General features: G+C 45.0%; 2 protein-coding genes across 3 annotated transcripts in view; one reads left to right on the top strand and one right to left on the bottom strand.

Moving 5' to 3' along the window:
* The window catches only part of LOC149873013 (uncharacterized), a 28,104-nt gene extending 11,565 nt beyond the window's left edge, over positions 1-16,539 (bottom strand). The window contains exon 1 of the mRNA XM_090037684.1: positions 13,994-16,539. Within this exon, the coding sequence (XP_089893810.1) occupies positions 14,276-14,998 (723 nt within the window). The 5' untranslated portion in view covers positions 14,999-16,539 and the 3' untranslated portion in view covers positions 13,994-14,275. The remainder of the gene's footprint in view (positions 1-13,993) is intronic.
* The window catches only part of SESN1 (sestrin 1), a 104,345-nt gene that overhangs the window by 5,843 nt on the left and 77,359 nt on the right, over positions 1-21,143 (top strand). The window lies entirely within an intron of this gene.

Here is a 21,143-nt window from a genome sequence, read left to right as displayed (position 1 = left end):
CTCATTTTTTTTTCCCATTCTTATTTTGTTTTGAAGATCTGGTACAGCTGAATTGCTTAATACCTTATAACCCGAGCTGGGTTAGTGAGAAAGTGACACTTCTGGATGGGCTCATTGGATGTCTAGAAAACTAGCTCAGTGGCGAGTATGCTGGAATGGAATTCTGGAGACTTGGGTTCTGTTCCCAGCTGTTTCACTTGCTTGTGTTATAATTATAGTCAAATTGTTTTACATCTTCATGCCAGTCTCTCCATTTCAGGTTAGGGGAAATGATGCTTCATCAAATGCCACGATGCTTAGGTGAAAGTTTAACTTTTTGCTAAACTTACTAAGATGTCCCAAAGGAAAATCTGATTGGCATTTGGATAGTTTAACTGATGCTGACTACTATTTTGGGTGAAATATTTTCATAATTTTGTCATTGATAAAAACATAGGAGGACTGTCCCTCTGAGTTTTTTAGTCTGTTTAGCATGGATTTGTTTATGTATTTTTCTCCTTTCCAGGGCTAAAAAAAATCCAACTGAGAAATGCTAATCTGCTTATAGATCAAACGTAAAAATATAGCACAGCTTCTGCTTGCTTTAGTACTTCACCATTTAGTAAATGAGCATATATGTATTTTTCTGAATTCTCTTCTACCAGGCCACACTGGAGGTATTTTTCTACTCTATTTCTAATTATTTAGCATGGAAGGGGATTTGTTCTGCTATTATTGTTGTGCTGTTATTCTGCTATTCTTTTCTTCAAAAGTCACATTACCATTTGATCCATGTAACTGGTTCAGAAAGTATTTAGGTACTCTAAGTACTGACAATAATATAAATACCTATTCAAAACACTGAAGATAGGACTTGACAAACCTAAATGAGAGATCTTGTTTTGTTAGGCTGGCAGAGAGTGCAGGTATTATGGAGTTATTGATTTTAACATCCATGGGGAAGGGAAGCTTTCAAACCCCTGCCAACTGTGAGAGGCTGCTTAGTGAGAGACAGCCTTCCCAATGGAAGGGAGGGGCCATCACCAGGGAGGACTATACCTCGGTTGCTCGGGGCTGCAGGGGGGCAGTCAGGAAGGCCAAGGCGGAGTTGGGATTGGGACTAGCTACCCGGATCAAGGACAACAAGAAACCCCTTTTTAAATGCATAGGGGGCAAAAAGAAAGTACTGGATAATGTGGGGCCCCTGCAAGACATGCTAGGAAATCTGGTCGTCACACCAGATGGCGAAGCTAACCTATTTAACAACTTCTTTGCTTCCATTTTTCTGAGCAGAGACCGGATCAGCTCCACCCCCTCATGCCCCAGGGGAGACGCACCTAGGCCAAGGGTCAGGGAGGATCTAGTCAGGGAACTTCTAGAGAGACTGAATGTATTTAAATCAGCTGGTCCTGACGATCTCCACCCCAGAGTGCTGAGGGAATTAGCAGAGGTCATTGCGGGACCCCTGGCACGGCTGTACGAGCACTCATGGTGCTCTGGTGTGGTGCTAGAGGACTGGAGGAGGCCCACCGTGGTTCCCATTTTCAAAAAAGGGAGGAAGGAGGACCTGGGAAACTATAGGCCAGTTAGTCTTACCTTGATACTGGGTAAGCTTTTTGAGAGAATTATCCTGGCGCATATCCACGAGGGGCCAGCAGGGGAGATTATGCTTAGGGGCAACCAACATGGGTTCATTAGAGGCAGGTCCTGTCAGACCAACCTGGTGGCCTTCTATGACCAGGTCACCAAATCCTTAGGTGCAGGGGTAGCAGTGGACATAGTGTTTCTGGACTTTGGGAAGGCCTTTGACACTGTCTCTCACCCCATTCTCATTAAAAAACTGGGGGACACTGGTGTCGACACCTACACAGCCAAATGGGTTGCCAACTGGCTGGAGGGCCACACACAGAGAGTGGTGATGAACAGGTCATTTTTGACCTGGAGGGATGTGGGCAGTGGGGTCCCCCAAGGCTTGGTCCTTGGGCCTGCACTGTTCAAAATCTTCATCAGTGACTTGGAGGAGGGGATAAAAAGCACCCTCTTCAAATTTGCTGACGACACTAAGATGTGGGGGGTGTAGTCATGCTAGAAGGGAGGAATAAGCTGCAGTTGGACCTAGACAGGTTACAGGTATGGGCAGATGAGAACAGGATGGGTTTCAACACTGACAAGTGCAAGGTGATGCACCTGGGGAGGAAGAACCAGCGCCATACCTACAGGCTGGGGAACTCCCTTCTTGGCAGTACAGAGGCAGAAAAAGGATCTTGGAGTCATTATTGATGCCAAAATGAACATGGACCGGCAGTGTGGGGATGCAGTCAGGAAGGCCAACCACACCTTGTCGTGCATCCACAGATGCATCTTGAGCAGGTCCAAGGAGGTGATCCTCCCCCTCTATGTGACACTGGTCAGGCCGCAGTTGGAGTACTGCGTCCGGTTCTGGGTGCCGCGTTTCAGGAGGGATGTGGACAACATGGGGAGGGTCCAGAGGAGGGCCACTCGCATGATCAGGGGACAGCAGGGCAGGCCCTATGAGGAGAGGCTAAGGGACCTGAACCTGTTCAGCCTCCACAAGAGAAGGCTGAGGGGGGATCTAGTGGCCTTTTACAAACTAGTCAGAGGGGACCGGCAGGCATTGGGGGTGTCGCTGTTCCCTCGAGCACTACCAGGAGTGACTAGAAATAACGGTCACAAGCTGGCAGAGAGTAGATTCAGACTAGACATCAGGAGGCACTACTTCACTGTCAGGGCGGCTAGGATCTGGAACCAACTCCAAGCAAAGTGGTGCTGGCTCCTACCCTGGGGGTCTTTAAGAGGAGGCTAGATGAACAACTTGCTGGGGTCGTTTGACCCCAGTACTTTTTCCTGCCATGGCAGGGGGTCGAACTTGATGATCTGCTCAGGTCCCTCCCTTTTGACCCTACCAACTATGAAACATTTCTGATTCACTAGACCCATCATCACATTTCTTGGGCATTAAGGAAGACAAAGGCCTCTTGCATTACAGTCCTAGGGAGTGTTTTCTTGCTAAGATTGATGATCAGTGACAAAACAATGCTAAATTTGCTGGGTGGCCCTGTTGCCGCTGTTCTGTATGCCTCCCTGCTGCTGCTCCCCATGTCCACCCCTGTTGCACTGCCTGCCTGGGTACCCCGGCTCACCCTTAGGTTCCTGGCTGTGAGCTCCCCTGCTGCACTGCTGGACTGAAGGCTCCGTGAGTACTGCAGACTATACTGACTACAGCAGCAGCTGAGGGCTCCCTGCCTCTGCCTGGGGTGGACAGGGCTGTGCAATGAGAGAAGCGGTGGCCCGATGGGAGCCTGGTGGCTGGAATTCCACCCTTTGGGAGCTGCATGCAGCCTGCTGGCTGCCAGTTGGACAGCTCTGTCCTAAATGGAAAAACAAATGTTGTTGCAGGTGGAATAGCCAAAGTGCTGTTCCTCCTATGCACTACTACATAGACTAGTCATGCTTTAAGGTATGTGCTATGTCCCAAACTCCTGAGTTTCATTGCATGGCAATTAGTTACTTCCAGCACATGACAGAAGACTGGCCTGTCTTCTTCTCCAGCCCTTGCTGTCATTTCCAGCTCACCCTTTGTCCTCCTGTCCATTATACTATTAGCATTTTAGAAACAGGACTTGCAGCTGCTTAGATGCTTCATTCATAATGTAGACTGAAGTGTTTGTTAAACCAGGCCCTATTTCCATCACTCAGTTGGGCTCTCCTCTTTCTCTCTGTATTTTTCCAGGCCTTACCCTATTATCCTGTCTTGCAGAGGTTTAGATGTAGGTGATCTTCAGGTTCAATTCCGCCCCCTCCCCCTGGTTGTCTGCAGGGGTTTGTAGCCCACTTGTTGAGGAGCATTGCTCTAGTGGTTTATGTTTCCAGGCTACTTCAGTATATAACTGATTCACAGTTGTAATATCTTTTTGAATGGAATAAAGGTATTTTAGGAAGCTTTTATTTGGAGGTATTCTAAATTGGCTATCAGTACTCCTTCCAGTGCTGCTAACTATCTATGCCAAACTTCTATCATGTTTTTTGTATAACAGTTATCACTTAGTAACCTGGTTTTGACTTATTTTACCAATGGGTTTGAAGGGCAATCTGTTTTATAAAGTAGTTTGCTGTTTAAACAGTTGTGAGCTCCTTACATTTGCAACCTTTGTATACAAAACAAATGGTGGAGGAACTTTCTCTATATTGTTAATCAAAGTCAAGAAATGTCTTCTGGGTTCTTGGAAGTGAGGAAAAGTCAATAAAATGGTAAGCAAAGTCTTTATCTCTTATTGTTCTAATTCAGTATTTCTGAACATATTTAGACTCAAAGCACTTTTCACTCATTGTCTGACTGCAGAAAAATAGTAGAGCAATTCTTCTGTTCCAGAAAACTCGGACCACAACAGGTCAGAATGTTTTAAATACTATGGATTTTTATTTGAGATCTCTGGATTTATCTTGTGAATCATGTTTGCACACCTAATAGTGCTAACGTTGTATGACAACTTGCAACACCCTTGAAAGGAACTCAAAGAACCCCGGTGTGCCATAGCACTCTGGTTGAAAATCATTCATTTAATTATTGCTGAGGTGAGCTATTGAAGAAAGTTTTTCAATAGATGAAAAGAAGACCATGAACATTTCTCTTCAGGTTTCAAGAAGGTAAAACAGTTTGATTTGAAGTTAATATTGTGAGTCTGTAGAATCAGAAATGCTTATTTGGTTCCTAAATTATTTGAAATGTGTGAAGATGAAATCTTCAGTACTGGAAAGATTGTAACAGATTACAAAAGGGCATTTTGCCATGCCAACATTTAACTTTGTGGTAACCAGTATAGTAGTATCTAAAGTGGATCAGTATTAAACTCCCCCTCCCCCCCAAAACCAAAACCTGACTTGTTAGTTTTACCCTGAACATGTTAGCTCTTTGGATGAGCAGTCATCACAACTTTCCTAGAACTTTGTTTTTCTTAATTCTTATCATGGAGTAGAGTAATTTAGTACACTTTGTGAATAATGCTGTCCTGATCTGTTGAGCTGGGGAAAGCTATCAGAAGAGAAACTTGCAGCACTTTCATTCCTTGCATCCATGAATTTGAGACTGTTAGAGAGCCCAATTTAAAAAATGTGGACACAAGTGTGTAGTGCTATGCCTTATTTGTATGTGAACACAAAAGTAGGTATTCTGCACAGAACAGTGCCTTGTCTGCCTCTCTGTCTCTTTAAGAATTTAAAAATAAGAGTACCTGCATAGTAAATAAAGTGCTCAGTCTCCCAGATTAAATGTATAAATTGATACCTTTTCATAGGTACTGGATTCAAATAGCTTGTTTAAAAAGGAAGTTAAATTGGGCTGTTGTCACAGAAGTACTAGCAAAGTGGGTATTTTTTTAAGCTCCTGACTTTTCCAGCCTGTCAAGCCTGTAGCCCTTGTTACGAATGGAGTGGAAAAATACTGATTCTGGCTCAGTAGCGAAGAGTATATCATTGTGGGGTGGAAAAATAGTGGATGAGGTTTGCCTGTGCTTTCCTGTGGATACTAAATGTTCTAAATGTCCAAAAATATGGTGTAGTGTTACATGTGTTCCAGTAAATTGTTTACAATTCAAAAAGAAATAAGATTCAGCTCTCTTTCTAGAAGTTAGGCCACACATGCAAGCCTTCATGTGGGCTCCAGATAGACTTTGAAAAAGTTGTGTACTTCCTTGTTTATAATTCTCCCTATACATTCAGAAACCTCACGAACATCTCCTGTGAGAATTGATACTATAATTGCTTTATGGTGTTAGGCTGACAGAGCAGATAATTAATTCTGTTCCAACTTGGTACATAATATGCAAATCCTTCTTTTCTCCAGCTCTGCATGAGCGCTGAACATGCCTTTTTTCACGTTCTGTAGGCTTCTTGTGGACCTGAAGCATAAATGTTAGGATCGTCTGTCAGGGCCTGAGTCTTGTTGACAAACATTGGGCCAAGGCTTATATTAAAATTAGAAATATTTTAATAATATTTTAATGATGTAATCACTATTTTTGTGCATTTAAAAAGCCATGCTATGATACAAGCATGGTTTGGACGCACTTAGATATAGTATGACGCACTTGGTTTAGAAAGCCATGCCCTTGCTTAGGTGATCATTTTATACCTTGTATATGGAAGGCTGAATGGAAATCAGTAGAGTGTTTCCAGTTATGTCTTTTCTGATGGATATTATTTTGTTCCTATTTGTGGCTCTAATTAGCCATGAGTTTGGTAATCACTATGCTGCAAAATGTTTTTGATTAAACTCTCCCTGCCCAATTTTACTAGGCTGCTGTTTGATCCTGTTGAATTTTTAAGTATCAGTTCTTTGATTGTTCAGTAATTACTTTAGTTTGAGGGTATCTTGCAAACTCTGTAGAAAGGCAAGAAATCTCCAATATGTAAAAAATGTTCAGGGAATGAACAAATATAGGAATGCAAATTTTAAATAAATCCCATAATGTTACTACTACAGAACTTATCTGAAAACTTTGCATCACAGCCTCTTGTTGTGCTTCTGCTGTTGCTGTTCTGGTATAACATAACTCTCTTACCCTAAGGTAGGCAGTTGGCCAAAAGTACGTTCTGTTTGCAGATTTAAAGGATGATTTCCCCCCTCTCCCCCCGTTATGCTCTAGATTTGCACTGCCCAGGGAGGAAAAATGAGACAAAAATCTGTTCATCCCTATTTGGAGCCCTTTGGGCCTCTGTCCTTGTGAATATACAATAAATGCCAAGTTCCTTTGTTCTGAAGTGGGACAAATAATTGGCAATTGACACAAGTGCTTGGTTTCCAAAGTTTACCACATGGTTAAGATGGTCTAAGTACTGAAAGCTTCTTAATCCTGGCCTGAAAGGGGATTAATTTAAATTTTAAAGGATAGATTGAGAATGTTGTATTTCTTATAGGAAAGACTTGAACAGCATGCAGTAAACTCTGGCTAACTTCCCTCTGGAAGAATTCACCACTGTGGCTTGATTTTCTGTTGTTCCAATTCCCAGTAAGCACCATTGCCATTCCTGGTAAGTATCACTACTGGATAATTTGCCACTTATATGCATTTCCTTTGGAGGGGCAAATTAACCAGAGTTTGCTATTGTTTAGGTTTAAACTACTTGTTTACTGACAGGCTTATAAGCTTAAGCAGTTCAAGAAGAAACTGATATATAAATAGTGTTCCAGATTAGTTCTAGCACTTGCCTTACTGGTATTTCATTCCAGTGTACAGAAGATGAGGCCAATTGGAAATTCTTGTGTCTGGCCTTTAGGAATTTTACCGGTGTTTTGGCTTCAGATCTGTGGGGTTTTTTGTGTGTGGTGTTTTGTTTTTTTTTAAACTATCCAGGAAGTTGCAGTTCTGCTTGACTGATATTTGCCAGTATCTCAGTGGAAGAGAATAATGTGTACATTGGAGTAGGTGGGAAATGACTGATATTTTGTCTCTTGTTTCATGTCTCTTTCTGTTCAAGGGAGTTGGTGCTACCTCCTAAAATGAAGTTTCTTTTACACTGTTAACAACAAAAACATTCTAATGCCAGTATTTCAAGAATCATGCATCTATAAGGCGATATCTAGTCAACTTTTTCCTTACTTGTATATATCTGAAATATAAACATAGACCATTACGTTATGAATGGCAGCATCTGATGATTATGCTTCTCTTCCTCACCTTGCAAACAGGTGGCTGTAGCACAGGCGTGTAGACAGTTGGAGCAGATGTGTACATGTGTTCTAAATAGTCTTCTAAACATATTTGTATGGATGCTGGGAACAGCCATCACCACTTTACTTATGCTGTAGGTCAGTGGTGTCCAACCATTCAACCCTGTGGGCCAGATGAGTGATGTGGCCCCAGCCCTGCATGCCTGGCCATATAATCTAGACCACAATACTTGGAAATTCGGTGGTGGCAAAGTAGTGGCAGGATTAATTGCCATTGTTACCTTGCTGCCAGATTTCTGGATCTGTGTGGAGCCCTGCAGCCTGGAGGTTGAACAGCACTGTGGTAGAGAAACTGGTCCATCCAAGAATTGTATCCTAATTTTTGGCAGTAGGCAGATGGAATCCCCCATCTTCACTCTGCTTCTGCAACACAGCTTAACAAGCTTAACAAGTTTACACACTTCATAACCAAGGCGAAGAGCTTATGCCTCAGGAGAGGGTATTTCCTGAAGAACTTTTGAGATTCCCCAAGATGCTATACATCTGTCAGGTCTGTGTCTCAGCTGCAAGTGAATAGTAGATACCCCTAAATAGTTGATGTGGTCACTGGATATTGGTGTTTGCTCAACAGAAATACAGTTGATAACCTCCTCCCCTCCCAGTGTACTTCAGTAATAAAATGATCTTTCTTTCTTTTCTTGAATTTGTGACATTCACTATTTTTGTCAGAAGTATGAAGACAAATTAAAGAAAAACATTCCTTGTATTAAAAGTTTATAGCTCATCTCTAAATATAAATTTTATCTTTTTAGTTTTGGGAGATCACAGTATAGTTTAGTTACAAATGTTATATTTACAGTTTGCAGTTAAAACAGAATACTGCATAACTTAGTACATTAGAAGCTGTTTCACTTCTCTTCAAACAGGTAACCCAAGGTGCCTGTAAACGCGCAGGACACCTGCTCTGACATGCTGTAATTACTCGATTAATTGGCAGGGGCACTTTAAGTAAAACTTGTTCAATGACTTCTAGTTAAAGTGCGCCTGCTGCCATTTTGAAACATGAGATGCTTAATATACAGGCCACTGTGGGTATTTTAATTACAGTGGCTCTTGACAGCCACTTTAATTAAAGAGCTCCCTGCCCTCACCTCCATCCCCAGAGCACGTGTGAAGATGCCTGCAGTCTTCATGCAGGTTTCCAGTAGAGTCTTTGTAATGGTCAGCTATACCATCTGAGAACACTTCTCTGAAGTCAGTTTACGAAGATAAAAAATTGTCAAGGATTTAGCAGATTACAGAGTCCTGCTTATTCATAGAATAATAGAAGTTAAGGGACCTTGAAAGATTGAGTCCAACCCCCGTTTTGCTTGGAAAGAATGGAGAGCTTTCTTTCCTTATTGGCGTTTTAGTAAAATAATCTGCTTAGCACACATCAGGAAGACCAGAAAGCAACTTGTCATAATTGAAGGTTTAATCGTGGGCTGTAATTTGGTTTTAGCTGAGACCTCCATACCATTCCCCCACACAGCTTTTAAACTTGGTTTTATATATGTTGTGAACGTGAGTTTGTTTACCTTGCTGGGGTATCAGCTACTACCAAGATTTTCCTGTAAAGTACACTAAAACTGACCTGATCTGCAATTTGAGGTGTGGCTTTATGGTTGATCAAGACTTTCATAGCAAGTATAGTATAGTTTGCCAGCAGCATCTTTGTGCTCCTTTGCCTGGCAAGTAATAACTTTGCGTGTCTGCACATGAATAAATTCTGGAGCTTATTGCTCTGGAGTTTATTTGTGTGCAGTATATGGAGCCCACTTAGAAAACAGCCTGGGCTGCTAGGGGCCCCAGGGATCAGCCTGCCAGCCTAGGGCTGCTCAAATGGGGCTCAGCATGATGTGAAGGGGCTGGCTGAGGCACAACGGTGCTTCTGTGCATTTTTCAGGCGCTGCTGCACATGCAAAAACTCTCTTGCAGGTTAGGACTTGAAACTGATAAACTCTGCACCAGGTTTTTACCTGATGCTGAGACGTTTACTACTGTGCAGTTAATTAGTCAACTGTGCAGCAAAAGTCTGGTATAGATGTGCCCACTATGTACCACCATTAGCAACAGCACAGTTTAGTAACCTCATTTTCTCAAGCCCAACTGTTTTAGGCATGTTAACATTTATCTACCTCTGGGCAAACTAAAGTATTAATTTGCTTTGTATTGCTGCCGTCACAATGTTGATTCCAACCTGGTTAACCACCAACTTGTAGCAGTCTGGGGTAGTCATTTTCCAGAGGGCAATAGACTGTCTCCCTCATCTAAGTATCTACTACCAGAGGATGAAGACGAGCTCCTTTCCAGGGCTGACCCACCATTGTTTGGGGGGCCCCTGCCCCAGAGAAGCTGGCGGCGGGGGGTGGGTGGTGAGCAGCCGGACGCAGGGGCATAGGTGGAGGAAGAAAACAAAATTTGGGGGGGGCTATGTGTGCGCACATGCCCCCCCCCATGGGAAAGTCTCAGGGGAGAGGGGAAAAGACCAAGGTGGGGAGTGGCATTGCCCTGCATTGTGTTGCCCTGGCCACCTTCCCAGCCCTGACCATGCCAGCCCCAGACACTGCAGCAGCCATGGCTCCCTCCTGGCTCTGGCCAGTTCCAGCAGCCTCCTGGCTGCACTGGCACTGGCTGCGTTTGACTTGGCTCTCGGGGTCCCAGCACCTGCCCCGGGTGCACCAGCCCTGGCTGCCTTCCCACTTCGGCCCCAGCCACGTACTGTCTGGGGAGGCCTGGAGCGGGGCATCTCGAGCAGGTCCAGGGAGGTGATCCTCCCCCTCTATGCGGCACTGGTCAGGCCGCAGCTGGAGTACTGCGTCCATTTCTGGGCGCCGCACTTCAAGAGGGACGTGGACGATATGGAAAGAGTTCAGAGGAGGGCCACTCGTATGATCAAGGGTCAGCAGGGCAGGCCTTATGAGGAGAGGCTACGGGACCTGAACCTGTTTAGCCTCCACAAGAGAAGGTTAAGGGGGGACCTTGTGGCCTGCTACAAACTGGTCAGGGGGGATCAGCAGGTATTGGGGGAGTCCCTGTTCCCCCGTGCGCTGCCAGGAGTGACCAGGAATAACGGTCACAAGCTGGCGGAGGGTAAGTTTAGATTAGATATTAGGAGGCGCTACTTCACAGTCAGGGCGGCTAGGGCCTGGAACCAGCTTCCAGGGGAAGTGGTGCAGGCTCCCAGCCTGGGGATTTTTAAAAGGAAGTTAGATGAGCACCTTGCTGGGGTCATCTGACCCCGGTGCTCTTTCCTGCCAAGGCAGGGGGTCGGACTAGATGATCTACCTAGGTCCCTTCCGACTCTAGCTACTATGAAACTATGAAACCCCCAGCACAGAAGTGAGCACCACTTCCCTTGGAAGTTGGTTCCAGATCCTAGCTGCCCTGACTGAAGTAGTGCCTCCTGATATCTAGCTTGCATCTACTCTTGGTAAACTTATGGCTGTTATTCTTAGTTCCTCCTGGTAGTGCTCGGGGGAACAGGGACTGTCCCATAGCCTGCTGGTCCCCCTTGGCCAATTTATAGACGGCCACCAAATCCCCTCTCAGCCTTCTCTTGCGGAGGCTGAACAGGTTCAGGTCCCTTAGCCTCTCCTCGTAGGGCCTGCCCTGCTGCCCTGTAATCATGCAAGTGGCCCTCCTCTGGATCCACTCCATGCTGTCCACATCCCTCTTGAAGTGCGGCTCCCAGAACTGGATGCAGTGCTCCAACTGCGGCCTGACCAGTGCCGCATAGAGGGGGAGGATCACCTCCTTGGACCTGCTTGAGATGCATCTGTGGATGCATGACAAGGTACGGCTGGCCTTCCTGACTGCATCCCCGCACTGCCGGCCCATGTTCATCTTGGAGTCAGCGATGACTCCAAGATCCTTTTCCTCCTCTGTGCTGACAAGAGGTGAGTTCCCCAGCCTGTAGGTATGGTGCTGGTTGTTCCTCCCCAGGTGCATCACTTTCCACTTGTCTGTGTTGAATCCCATCTTATTCTCGTCCACCCACTCTTGTAACCTGTCTAGGTCCGATTCTAGTCTGTTGCTTCCTTCTAGCGTGCCCACATCCCCCCACATCTTAGTGTCATTAGCAGATTTGAACAGGGTGCTTTTCACCCCCTCGTCCAAGTCACTGATGAAGATGTTGAACAGTGCGGGCCCGAGGACCGAGCCCTGCAGAACCCCGCTGGCCACGTCCTTCCAGGTTGAGAAGGACCCATCCACTACCACCCTCTGGGTGCGGCCCTCCAGCCAGCTGGTGACCCATTTGACTTTGTGGGTGTCAACACCGCAGTCCCCCCATTTCTTGATGAGAACAGGGTGAGACAGTGTCGAAAGTCTTTCGGAAGTCCAGGAAGACTATGTCCACTGCTACCCCTGCATCTAATGATTTGGTGATCTGATTGTACAAGGCCACCAGGTTGGTCTGACAGGACCTGCCACTGATGAACCCATGTTGGTTGCCCCTAAGCATGCAGTCCCCAGCTGGCCCCTCCTGGATGTGTGCCAGAATAATTTTCTCAAACAGCTTGCCTAGGATTGAGGTAAGACTAACTGGCCTATAATTTCCTGGGTCCTCCTTCTTCCCCTTTTTGAAGATGGGAACCACGTTGGCCCTCTTCCAGTCCTCCGGCACCACACCAGAGCACCACGAGTGCTCATAAAGCCATGCCAGGGGTCCTGTAATGACCTCTGCCAATTCCTTTAGAACTCTAGGGTGGAGATCGTCTGGACCAGCTGACTTGAATACGTCCAGTCCCTCCAGAAGTTCCCTAACTAGTTCCTCACTAACCTTTGGCCCAGGTGTGCCTCCTCTGAGGCCCGAGGGGTGCCCAGCAGGGAGGTGACTGTTCTGGGCTCTACTTAGGAAGACGGAGGCAAAGAATTTGTTAAACATATTAGCTTTGTCGTCTGGTGTGACGACCAAGTTTCCCATGGCATCCTGCAGGGGCCCCACATTACCCGGAACCTTCTTTTTACCCCTTATGTGTTTAAAGAAGGACTTCTTATTGTCCTTAGTCTGGGAAGCTAGCCCTAATTCCATCTTTGCCTTGGCCTTCCTGACTGCACCCCTACATCTCCGAGCGACTGCAGTATAGTTGTCCCTGGTGATGTCCCCTTCTTTCCATTGGGTGTACGCCACCCTTTTGGCAAGGAGACATTCCCAGATGCTGTTGGTGAGCCATGGAGGCTTGTGTGCCCACCTGCTCCCTTTGATCCTTGTTGGGATTACCTTCCTTTGGGCTTGGAGGATCATCTCCTTAAGGAGCGACCACTCTCCTTGGACACCTGGCTCCCCTCCCCTCTGGGAACTCAGCACTTCCCCAACTATCCTCCTTAGCTCATTGAAGTTTGCCCTCCTGAAATCTAGGGCTGCTGCCTTACTGCAGGCCTTTGCCACCTTGCACTGGATGTTGAATTCCAGCAGGCGATGATCACTGTCGCCCAGTTGGTCAAGCACCTGCAGCCCCCTCACCAGGTCATCACCCGTGGCCAGCACTAGGTCCAACAAGGTGTCTCCTCTGGTGGGGGTGTGTACCTCCTGGGTTAGATGGAGGTCCTGCACTCTGTCTAAGAACCTACGTGAGTGGTCAGACCTGGCTGACTGCTCTTCCCAGCAGATGTCCGGGAAATTCAGGTCCCCCATGACTACCACATCCTTAGCCTTCACTACCTCTGTGAGCTGACCTAAGAATTCCTGGTCAAGCTCTTCCCCCTGGTTGGGAGGTCTGTAGTAGACCCCCACCTTTAAGTTTCTTTCTCTTTCCCCTTGACTGCCTTGTACTTTAACCTAAAGCACTTCAGAGTGCCCTTCCTCTGACTCCTTGCTAATTAACGAGGATGTGTATTCCTCCTTGATACAGCGCCACGCCCCCACCTCTCCTTCCTATCCTGTCCCTCCTGTACAGCCTATAGCCCTCGACGTTCAGCGCCCAGTCATGTGTTGAGTCCCATGACGTTTCAGTGATCCCCACTATGTTCGGGCTGGTGTCAGCTAGCAGGAGGGTGAGTTCCTCCTGCTTGTTTCCCATACTACGAGCTTTTGTGTAGAGGCATTTGAGGTCTCCTGTGGATGTGTGTACTAACCTCCTTGTCCCAGCGTTGCCCTGGCCCCTGCCACTTACCTGTTTATTTGTTTCGCTCGTTGGTCTTGGCTGGGCTGTAGATGTGGGTGTTGCTTGGTCTGGCAGTCCGGTGTTTCCTCCGCCGGTGTTTCCTCAACTTCCCCTTCCCCCGACGAGCCTAGTTTAAAGCCCGCCGGATGAGGTCTGCCAACCGAGAAGAGAACACACTTACCTTTAGGGGAAAGGTGGAGTCCATCCCATCCAAGCATGTCTCTTGTCGTGATGTGCCGGTCATGGCTGAGGAACCCAAAGCCCGCCTCGAAGCACCATTCCTGTAGCTGCCAGTTGGTCTCTGCAATGCATGATTCATGCCGTCTGCCACGTCCACTCACTGGCAGTATAGAAGAGAAAACCACCTGTGCACCCATCTCCTTCAGCACGCACCCCAGAGCTTGGTAGTCCTCCATCAGGCGATCAGGGCATCTCCTGGCTGCATCATTAGTGCCCATGTGGACTAGGACCATGGGTAATAATTGGTGGGCCGGATTACGGTTTGGAGCATCCCTTTTACATCCTGAATCCTTGCTCCAGGTAGGCAGTAGACCTCACGTGCTGAGGGGTCCTGGCGACAGATGGGCCCCCCCATACCTCTCAGGATGGAGTCACCAGTGACGATCACGTGATGCTTTCTCCTCCTGGCCTGCTTGTCTTCTTCAGCCTGCTTGGGACGTGGGGAGCGTGGAGTTGCCTCCTCTTCGGTATCGTCCTCTCCTTCCACCTCCTCCAGGGCTGCCAAGGCCTCGTACCTGTTCTCCAGCCGGACTGGAGGAACTGGTGTTGCCGTGCTACGAGCAGCCCCGGCACGGGAGGTGATCTTCTGCCACTTAACAGTGGAGGACCCTTCATGAGGTGCATCCTCCTTGGTCGTACAACCGTGCAGGGAAAGAAAATATCTGTCAGTTTCTTCCTCTGCCTCTCGGATTCCCCTCAGCCTGCTAACCTCCTCCTGGAGCTCCCTCACCTGTGCCTCTAGGCCCCTAAGATGGGCGCCTGCAGGACAGGTGTGGGGGTCCCCAGTCCCTGCCCCCCTAGGCCTTCCTGGGCAGCTCCCGCAGGCCAGGGGGTTGGGGGACGCCAGCCACTCCGTGGACTCCATCTGGGTGGAGGCCTCAGACAAGCCCCGGGAAGGCTGCGCCCCCTGGGCAGGGGCCCTGGCAGCACTCCGTGTCGACACCATTATAGGAGTTGCTGCCTGTTTCTGGCTGAATGCGGTGCTTCTGCCCCGCGCAAGCAGCAGTCTACACACATACGTACATACCTGTGTTTATGTGGAGTAACAAGTTCCTCACCAGAAAATATTTTGTGATGAAAAACTTTGCTAACAGTTTTTTCATTTGGAAGTTAACAAAACTGGTTTCTAAATTGCAAAGTTATTCTTCCTTAAATGTATTTTTAGTCTTTCGTGTCATGATGTTTAAAGGTCTTTTTCTCTAACCATAGTACTTTGATGACATTGTCATCTTACCAAAATGAATGGCTTAGTGATAATCTTTATAATTACAATCTTGTGACTGAAATTACTGGGACCGCTCACAATTAGTAAAGTTATAAGTGTTGGAAGGATGTAGGTTGATGGGTTTGCTCAAATTCATCTTGGGTCTTTGCTTCAATGTTCCACTTGCTGTCCACATGCCAAAAACACAATGGGAAAATGACAAAATCAAATGATCTTTCTGTATTCCCCAGATAGACTGCAAGTTTCCTTATTTTTGGTGGTCAGGATCTTAATGAAACTTTTGTATCCATCAAGGTGGTCATCAGATCTTGTTATGTGATACTATTCAAATAAGACTGATCCTACATACCTTGTTGCTGTGCCCTTTCCAAGGATAGATCTGGTGATTCCTAGTTCCCCTTGCTCTCATAGGTGCAGATTATCTTGTTGCAGGGTTCTCAGATACTATCAGTAAAATCTTTTTGCTTTATGAAGTTAAAACTGTTTTTAAGCACTTCTTGCCTCTAGTCTGTGTGAACTGTATTTTGAACTAATGAATGCTCTTTAGAAAGATGTAGTGATTACCAAGTAACACTTGGGGGAGACTTCATATCTTGAAGGCTTATTACATGTCTTTTGATTTCAGTTGATTCTTTTTGTTTAACTGTAATGAGTTACTTGTAAGTTTTTAGTTATATTATTCTAAAGTGGATGAAATAAGAAATTAGTTCTTGGTTAGTTTCTACTTTTTTTTTTTTTTTTAGTTGTGACCAGAAGAATAGTTCTGCTGACTGGTTGTGCTGAATCCTTCTGATAGCATCTTGATATTATTTAAGTACCTCTTACTGATGGTATCCCATCACATTTCCTCCTAAATGTTTTAAGATGGAGTTGTAGCTGGATTTTTCCCTAAGGCTTGAAACTGGAGAGGGTGTGTTTTGTTTTGTTTTTTTTAAATCTTGGTTGTGGGGCAGAGAAGGGAGGTGAAATTTCAGTCTGGAAATGAGGAGGGAGCTTCTGATGATCATAGATTCCCTGGGGATATGAGCGAGTGATTGTTCTTCTAATTCACAGTTTCCATTCATTCAGATTTCTGGAAAATTCACCTTCTGAATGAAACTTTTCAGGTCTGATTTCTGTTTATATGTGATCAAAAGTTGGGTCACTTTATAAAATGGTTTTTATTTAATTTTATATGTTTTGAATGGGGGATATGACTGGAAACTATACTCTTCCCAAGTATTAAACATATATTTTATGTTTTATTTGACTTTAAAAAAGAGGAAAAACATGAACAATTGAAGTTAAAAAGTTCATTTTCATTAGAGGAGCTTACTAACTGAAAAGGTTTCTGAATTTGGAAACTGCCATATCTGTTGCCAGAGAAGGCATGGCTAGTTTTAGCTTGCTTAAAACATTCTGCAAGAAATTCACTCCAGTAGCAACTTTCATTAGGATCCTATCTGGGCAGGGTTTTTAAACAAAGAAATGACTATTGTTTTCGTTTTTTAGAAACATGAAGAAATAAAGAGCAAAGCTGGCTCTTTTTTTAACTTCTAAACATTTTGGGACCCTGTAGCTTTATTTAAGTATTTATAAGCCATTCTTAATGGAAATAGATTTCTTCATACTTACAGGATTTTTATGATTTAAAAAAAAAATTCTTAAATTCCTGTTGATTTCTTTATATTCTTGTTATAAAACAGTAGTTGTACTACTCCATTCAATTAGTTTAATCTTTCCTTTTCCCCAGCACTAGTAGAATGGACCTACTGCTGTGTTATTCGGCCAGATTTTTAAGATTATTCCTTGCCCTGGGGGTGGGCGGTGTATGCTTGAGGTGGGGTTTCCTGGGAGCCAGCTAGAGGTGAGGGAAGGGAGGAAGGGGGCACAGGAGTGCGTGGAGCGGGGGTGGGCTGTGCGTGTGGGGTACTGGCTGCCTGGGAGCCAGCTGGGGTTGAGGGGAGGGAGGGAGCCTGTGCCTGTGGAAGCCCTTGCGGGACTCCACATGGAGATGAGCCCTGCCTCAGTCAGCCCAGGCTCTGGATGGCGCACAGCTTCTGGTGGGGCTGTTCCCAAAGTGGCTGCAGCTGTCCAAGCTCACACTGTCACTAGGAGGTGAGGGGAGCACAGCAGCGCCTGACTAGTGGCAGCCGCACCGGGAACAGCCCCACTGGAAGTTGCACACTGGGTGGGGTCTGGGCTGGCAGAGCTGTTCTGCCCTTGCCTCCAGCTGCAGCTGCTGCCCCTGCCCCTGCCCCTGCCCCTGCCATGTCTCTCTGGGAGGGCTTGAAGCTTCAATGTACTCTTTTCATTTTACCTGTTCAGTTTGTGGTCCTTAAGTTAGTAGATCAATTGTTCAGCAACTGTCTCATTCACTGTCCAGCTTGCGCACAGAATGAAGAAACAACGATATTAAGGAAACAATAATATGAACACTTTTATAAGGGGAAGAATTTTAAAGTTGCATGAGTACGGTTAACACTGACACTTCTGAATAATGCGTTTCTCAAAGTTAACATTTTTAAAATAATTTTTCATAAGAGTAAAATGATAAATCTAGAAAGAGTCAGTCATGTATAACTTGCTGCTGTACAGTGTTACAGTGCTGTGCCCCATGGAGTTCTGCTATATTAGGCTTGTTTATTCCTTGACACGTTCCACATGTTTTTTTTTACAGATTCCATCTTTGTTGTTGTTTCTTTTCCCTTTTTTTTTAATTACACACTTATGCACAGCCTCACTGGAATATAGGCCGATTTCTCAACATATAATAGAAACTGGTATACAGTGTGTGGAGGGTATCCAAGATGCTAACAACTTTGCCTAATCAAAACTGGCTTTTCATTGGGTCACCAAAAGTTATGTATGCAACCTAAACAGCATGACCCAGGTCCATGAAAGAACTCTAGGCATTTCTGTCTCACTTAAGATATCTATGTCCAAATTTAGTTCTTTAAAATCCTTGCTCATTGGCCACCTAATCCTGGAGGCAGCTGAGTCTTTGATATCAAAGTTCTCTTGTTTCCACAACTCCTGCTTCTGGGGCCGCTTAGAAACACTTGAGAGTTGACACTGCACGCAGAGCTGCACAGCACAGCCATATGGAGCAGGGCAGGTGCAGCTGGGTAGGGGCAGTGTCATGCCCCACAGTGTATCTGGTAGGGGGAGGAGGATGGAATGACCCCCCTTCCTTCATTTGGGGCTTTGCCATGGGAGGCTCAGCCTTGTGAAGGGAGCCCACATTGCTGCTTGTCTGTCAGTGGCAGCAGTTCAGCCCATGCCGTTTAAAACAATAGCTGTAGCTGCTGCAGCTCAGGTGAGGAGAGGTCAGGCAGGTAATACTCCTTTGCCCCCTCCCCCCCCTTTACCCCCCCCAGCTCCTGTACTCCAGCTCTCCAGTGGTCAGTATAATTCTTCTCCCTTCCCAGGCACTGAGACAGCTTGGGATGCCTCTGGAAACAGGAATTGAGAATATACAACAATTTAAAATGGAAACACTTGTGCTGTTTTATAAATAAGATGCTGCTGCATACTATGCCTATAGTACTTGAATATGATTTAATTTTTTTGCTGCAGATGAAAAACAGCATGTTTTATTTGGTGCTTTTGAAACTTCAAGGATCGCTTTCTTCCCATCTACATTTCCTTATTGCCTCCATTTCACATCCCCTTGCACTTGAGGGCACTATAATGTCATGTATTCTTTATGAATTAAAGTTTTGTGTGGTTTCTTACTGATATGGATTGGAACTGGTTGGGGGCAGGGAAAATACTCAGAATAACAATTTCTCCCTTTTCCTCACCTTTTCTTAGTTATAGCGAGAGAGAAGGTGATTTTTGTGAGTTATTCTTGGGACTTAGCATAAGTGGAAAAAGGAACTCAGTAGTTTTCTTTTAAAATCTAGTTAAGCAGCTCTGTAATCAAAATGGTGCGAGTTGGTACCCCAAAAGGACATGATTAGCCTGGTGCAAGCAGGTCTGTCTCTTGATTTTTAAATTCAAGATGCAAATGTCTAGTCCTACCTAAATCTGGTAGCTGAGTTGAACACAGTTTACAGAACTAGCAAGGAAGGCTAGAAGAAATGCAAAAGGTATATCTAAAAAAAGGGGCGGGGGAGAATCAAATGAGTTCTATCTGTGCCTGCTGAGTAAGTTTAGGATAAAGCCCAAAAATTTCCCTCAAATAGTAATGGAAAGTTTGGAGCCTAATGCAGTTCTTAATGCTGCTTATTTCTCCCCCTCCCCCCATCCATTTTCCACTTGTATAAAGTATGCAGGATCTACATTATTACCATCAAAAGAATATGCAATGCTTCCAAGTTTATGTTCAACCTAAAGGCAGAGAAGTTAATCATTTTAGTCCATCTTCAGATTAATTTGGGAAATCTAGGTGAGTGCCTTTAAAAGGGTTACCTGGACTCGTTATTAAATTATTATGCAGAGAAGTCTAGTTTCGAAAGGTTTTATGAACATCATCAGACTCCTAGAAGCATGAATGCTGAGCTTTTAGTTATTCAAACCCAGCTCTTTGGAGAACATGAAGCTCAATACATAGGTGAGTAGGCTACTTTTATCAGGATTCCCTTTACAGCAGTTTTAACCAGCAGCCTATCAGGAGGGAAGTCCTTGTGACTGTGCTATGAAACACATTCCGGTATTTTTCTGTACTCGGGTTGCTATAAGATTTGGGTTTTGTTTGTCTTCATGCGCTGTCAGGACTTGCCCATAGTGTCTTGCTCTGTAGCCTTCTCCATAAAGAGGAATTAGCTAGATTGTAAAGTGTTCTCCTTGTGCTGTTCTATGAAGCTGGGCAGCAGGACATTTGCTATCAAGAATTTAGAGTTGAGCTTGCAACAGGAAGTGAGAGGGACAAAAGTGTAGGGTGATGAGTGGGGCAGTTTAGAGACCAATACAGTAGCTTTTCTTCCCAGCTTCCTAGCCTTAGCTGTATTTCCCCTCCCCTGGCAGGGCAAAGGAAGTGCTTAACTGGGCCATATATATGGGAACCAAGGCTGAGGCACAGAACCAGATTACATGGAGAAGGCAATGAAAATCCATTTGCAAAAAGAAACATTATTTCCAATACAGTAAGTTTGCACGCATTCATGCGTGTTTGATGTAGGTAAGAGAAGGAAAGACATTTGACAATGATAGACTCAATTGACATTTGATATGGAGTTTCTGGGTTGCCAGGTGAGGATTGAAGAGTTTTTCTAACTGTGCTGCAGGGTCCATAGGGGCCCTGTATGGCATTCTTTCTTTCTATTTTTTTCCTCATAACTCTAGCTTTGTATCAGTAGCAGTAGAAGGAACTTAACTAGAATTTAAGACCATAAATATCAAGGCATAGCAGCATGTGCTTTATTTCAGTCAGCTACTATTTTATATTCCATATTGCATCAAGTGTTGCGCATCCTAGTGAGAAGGTCTCAGAAATTAAAAGCAACTTAATGGGTAAAAGTATCCCCTGGATTTTTTTCTTTGTACAGGAGTTTCAATTAGAACTTTCTGTTTTGATGGCTTTGTGCCTGCTAGTTTTAACACCCATATTAATTAAACTTAAAAAACATTAGAGGGACAGATTTGTATAATGCATGTAAACACTGGGCTTAGTTGTGTCTTTGACTTTCCAGAGTGATGATTTTTGTTCAGACATCTTTGTAAACATGTGGAACAGTGTATGACAGCTGCTAGGAAAGGCATTGACTGCTACACAATCTTAAAACTTTTCTCTCTCAGTTAAGTTTATATTCCTGAAAAACCAAAACAAAGCAAACGAAAAGCAGTACTTTGTAGAGCAAAAATTCTTTGATTCCCTTGATTTGGTCAATAAAAGGCTTTTAGTTTGCTTCGTGTCTAAATTTTCATTTTAAAATAAATATGA

The sequence above is a fragment of the Crocodylus siamensis genome, chromosome 1, assembly GCF_052110815.1.
Source record: "Crocodylus siamensis isolate JL-2025a chromosome 1, ASM5211081v1, whole genome shotgun sequence".
Classification (NCBI taxonomy): Eukaryota; Metazoa; Chordata; order Crocodylia; family Crocodylidae; genus Crocodylus; species Crocodylus siamensis.
Note: the sequence above shows the minus strand (reverse complement) of the source record. Positions and strands in the feature narration are given on the sequence as shown.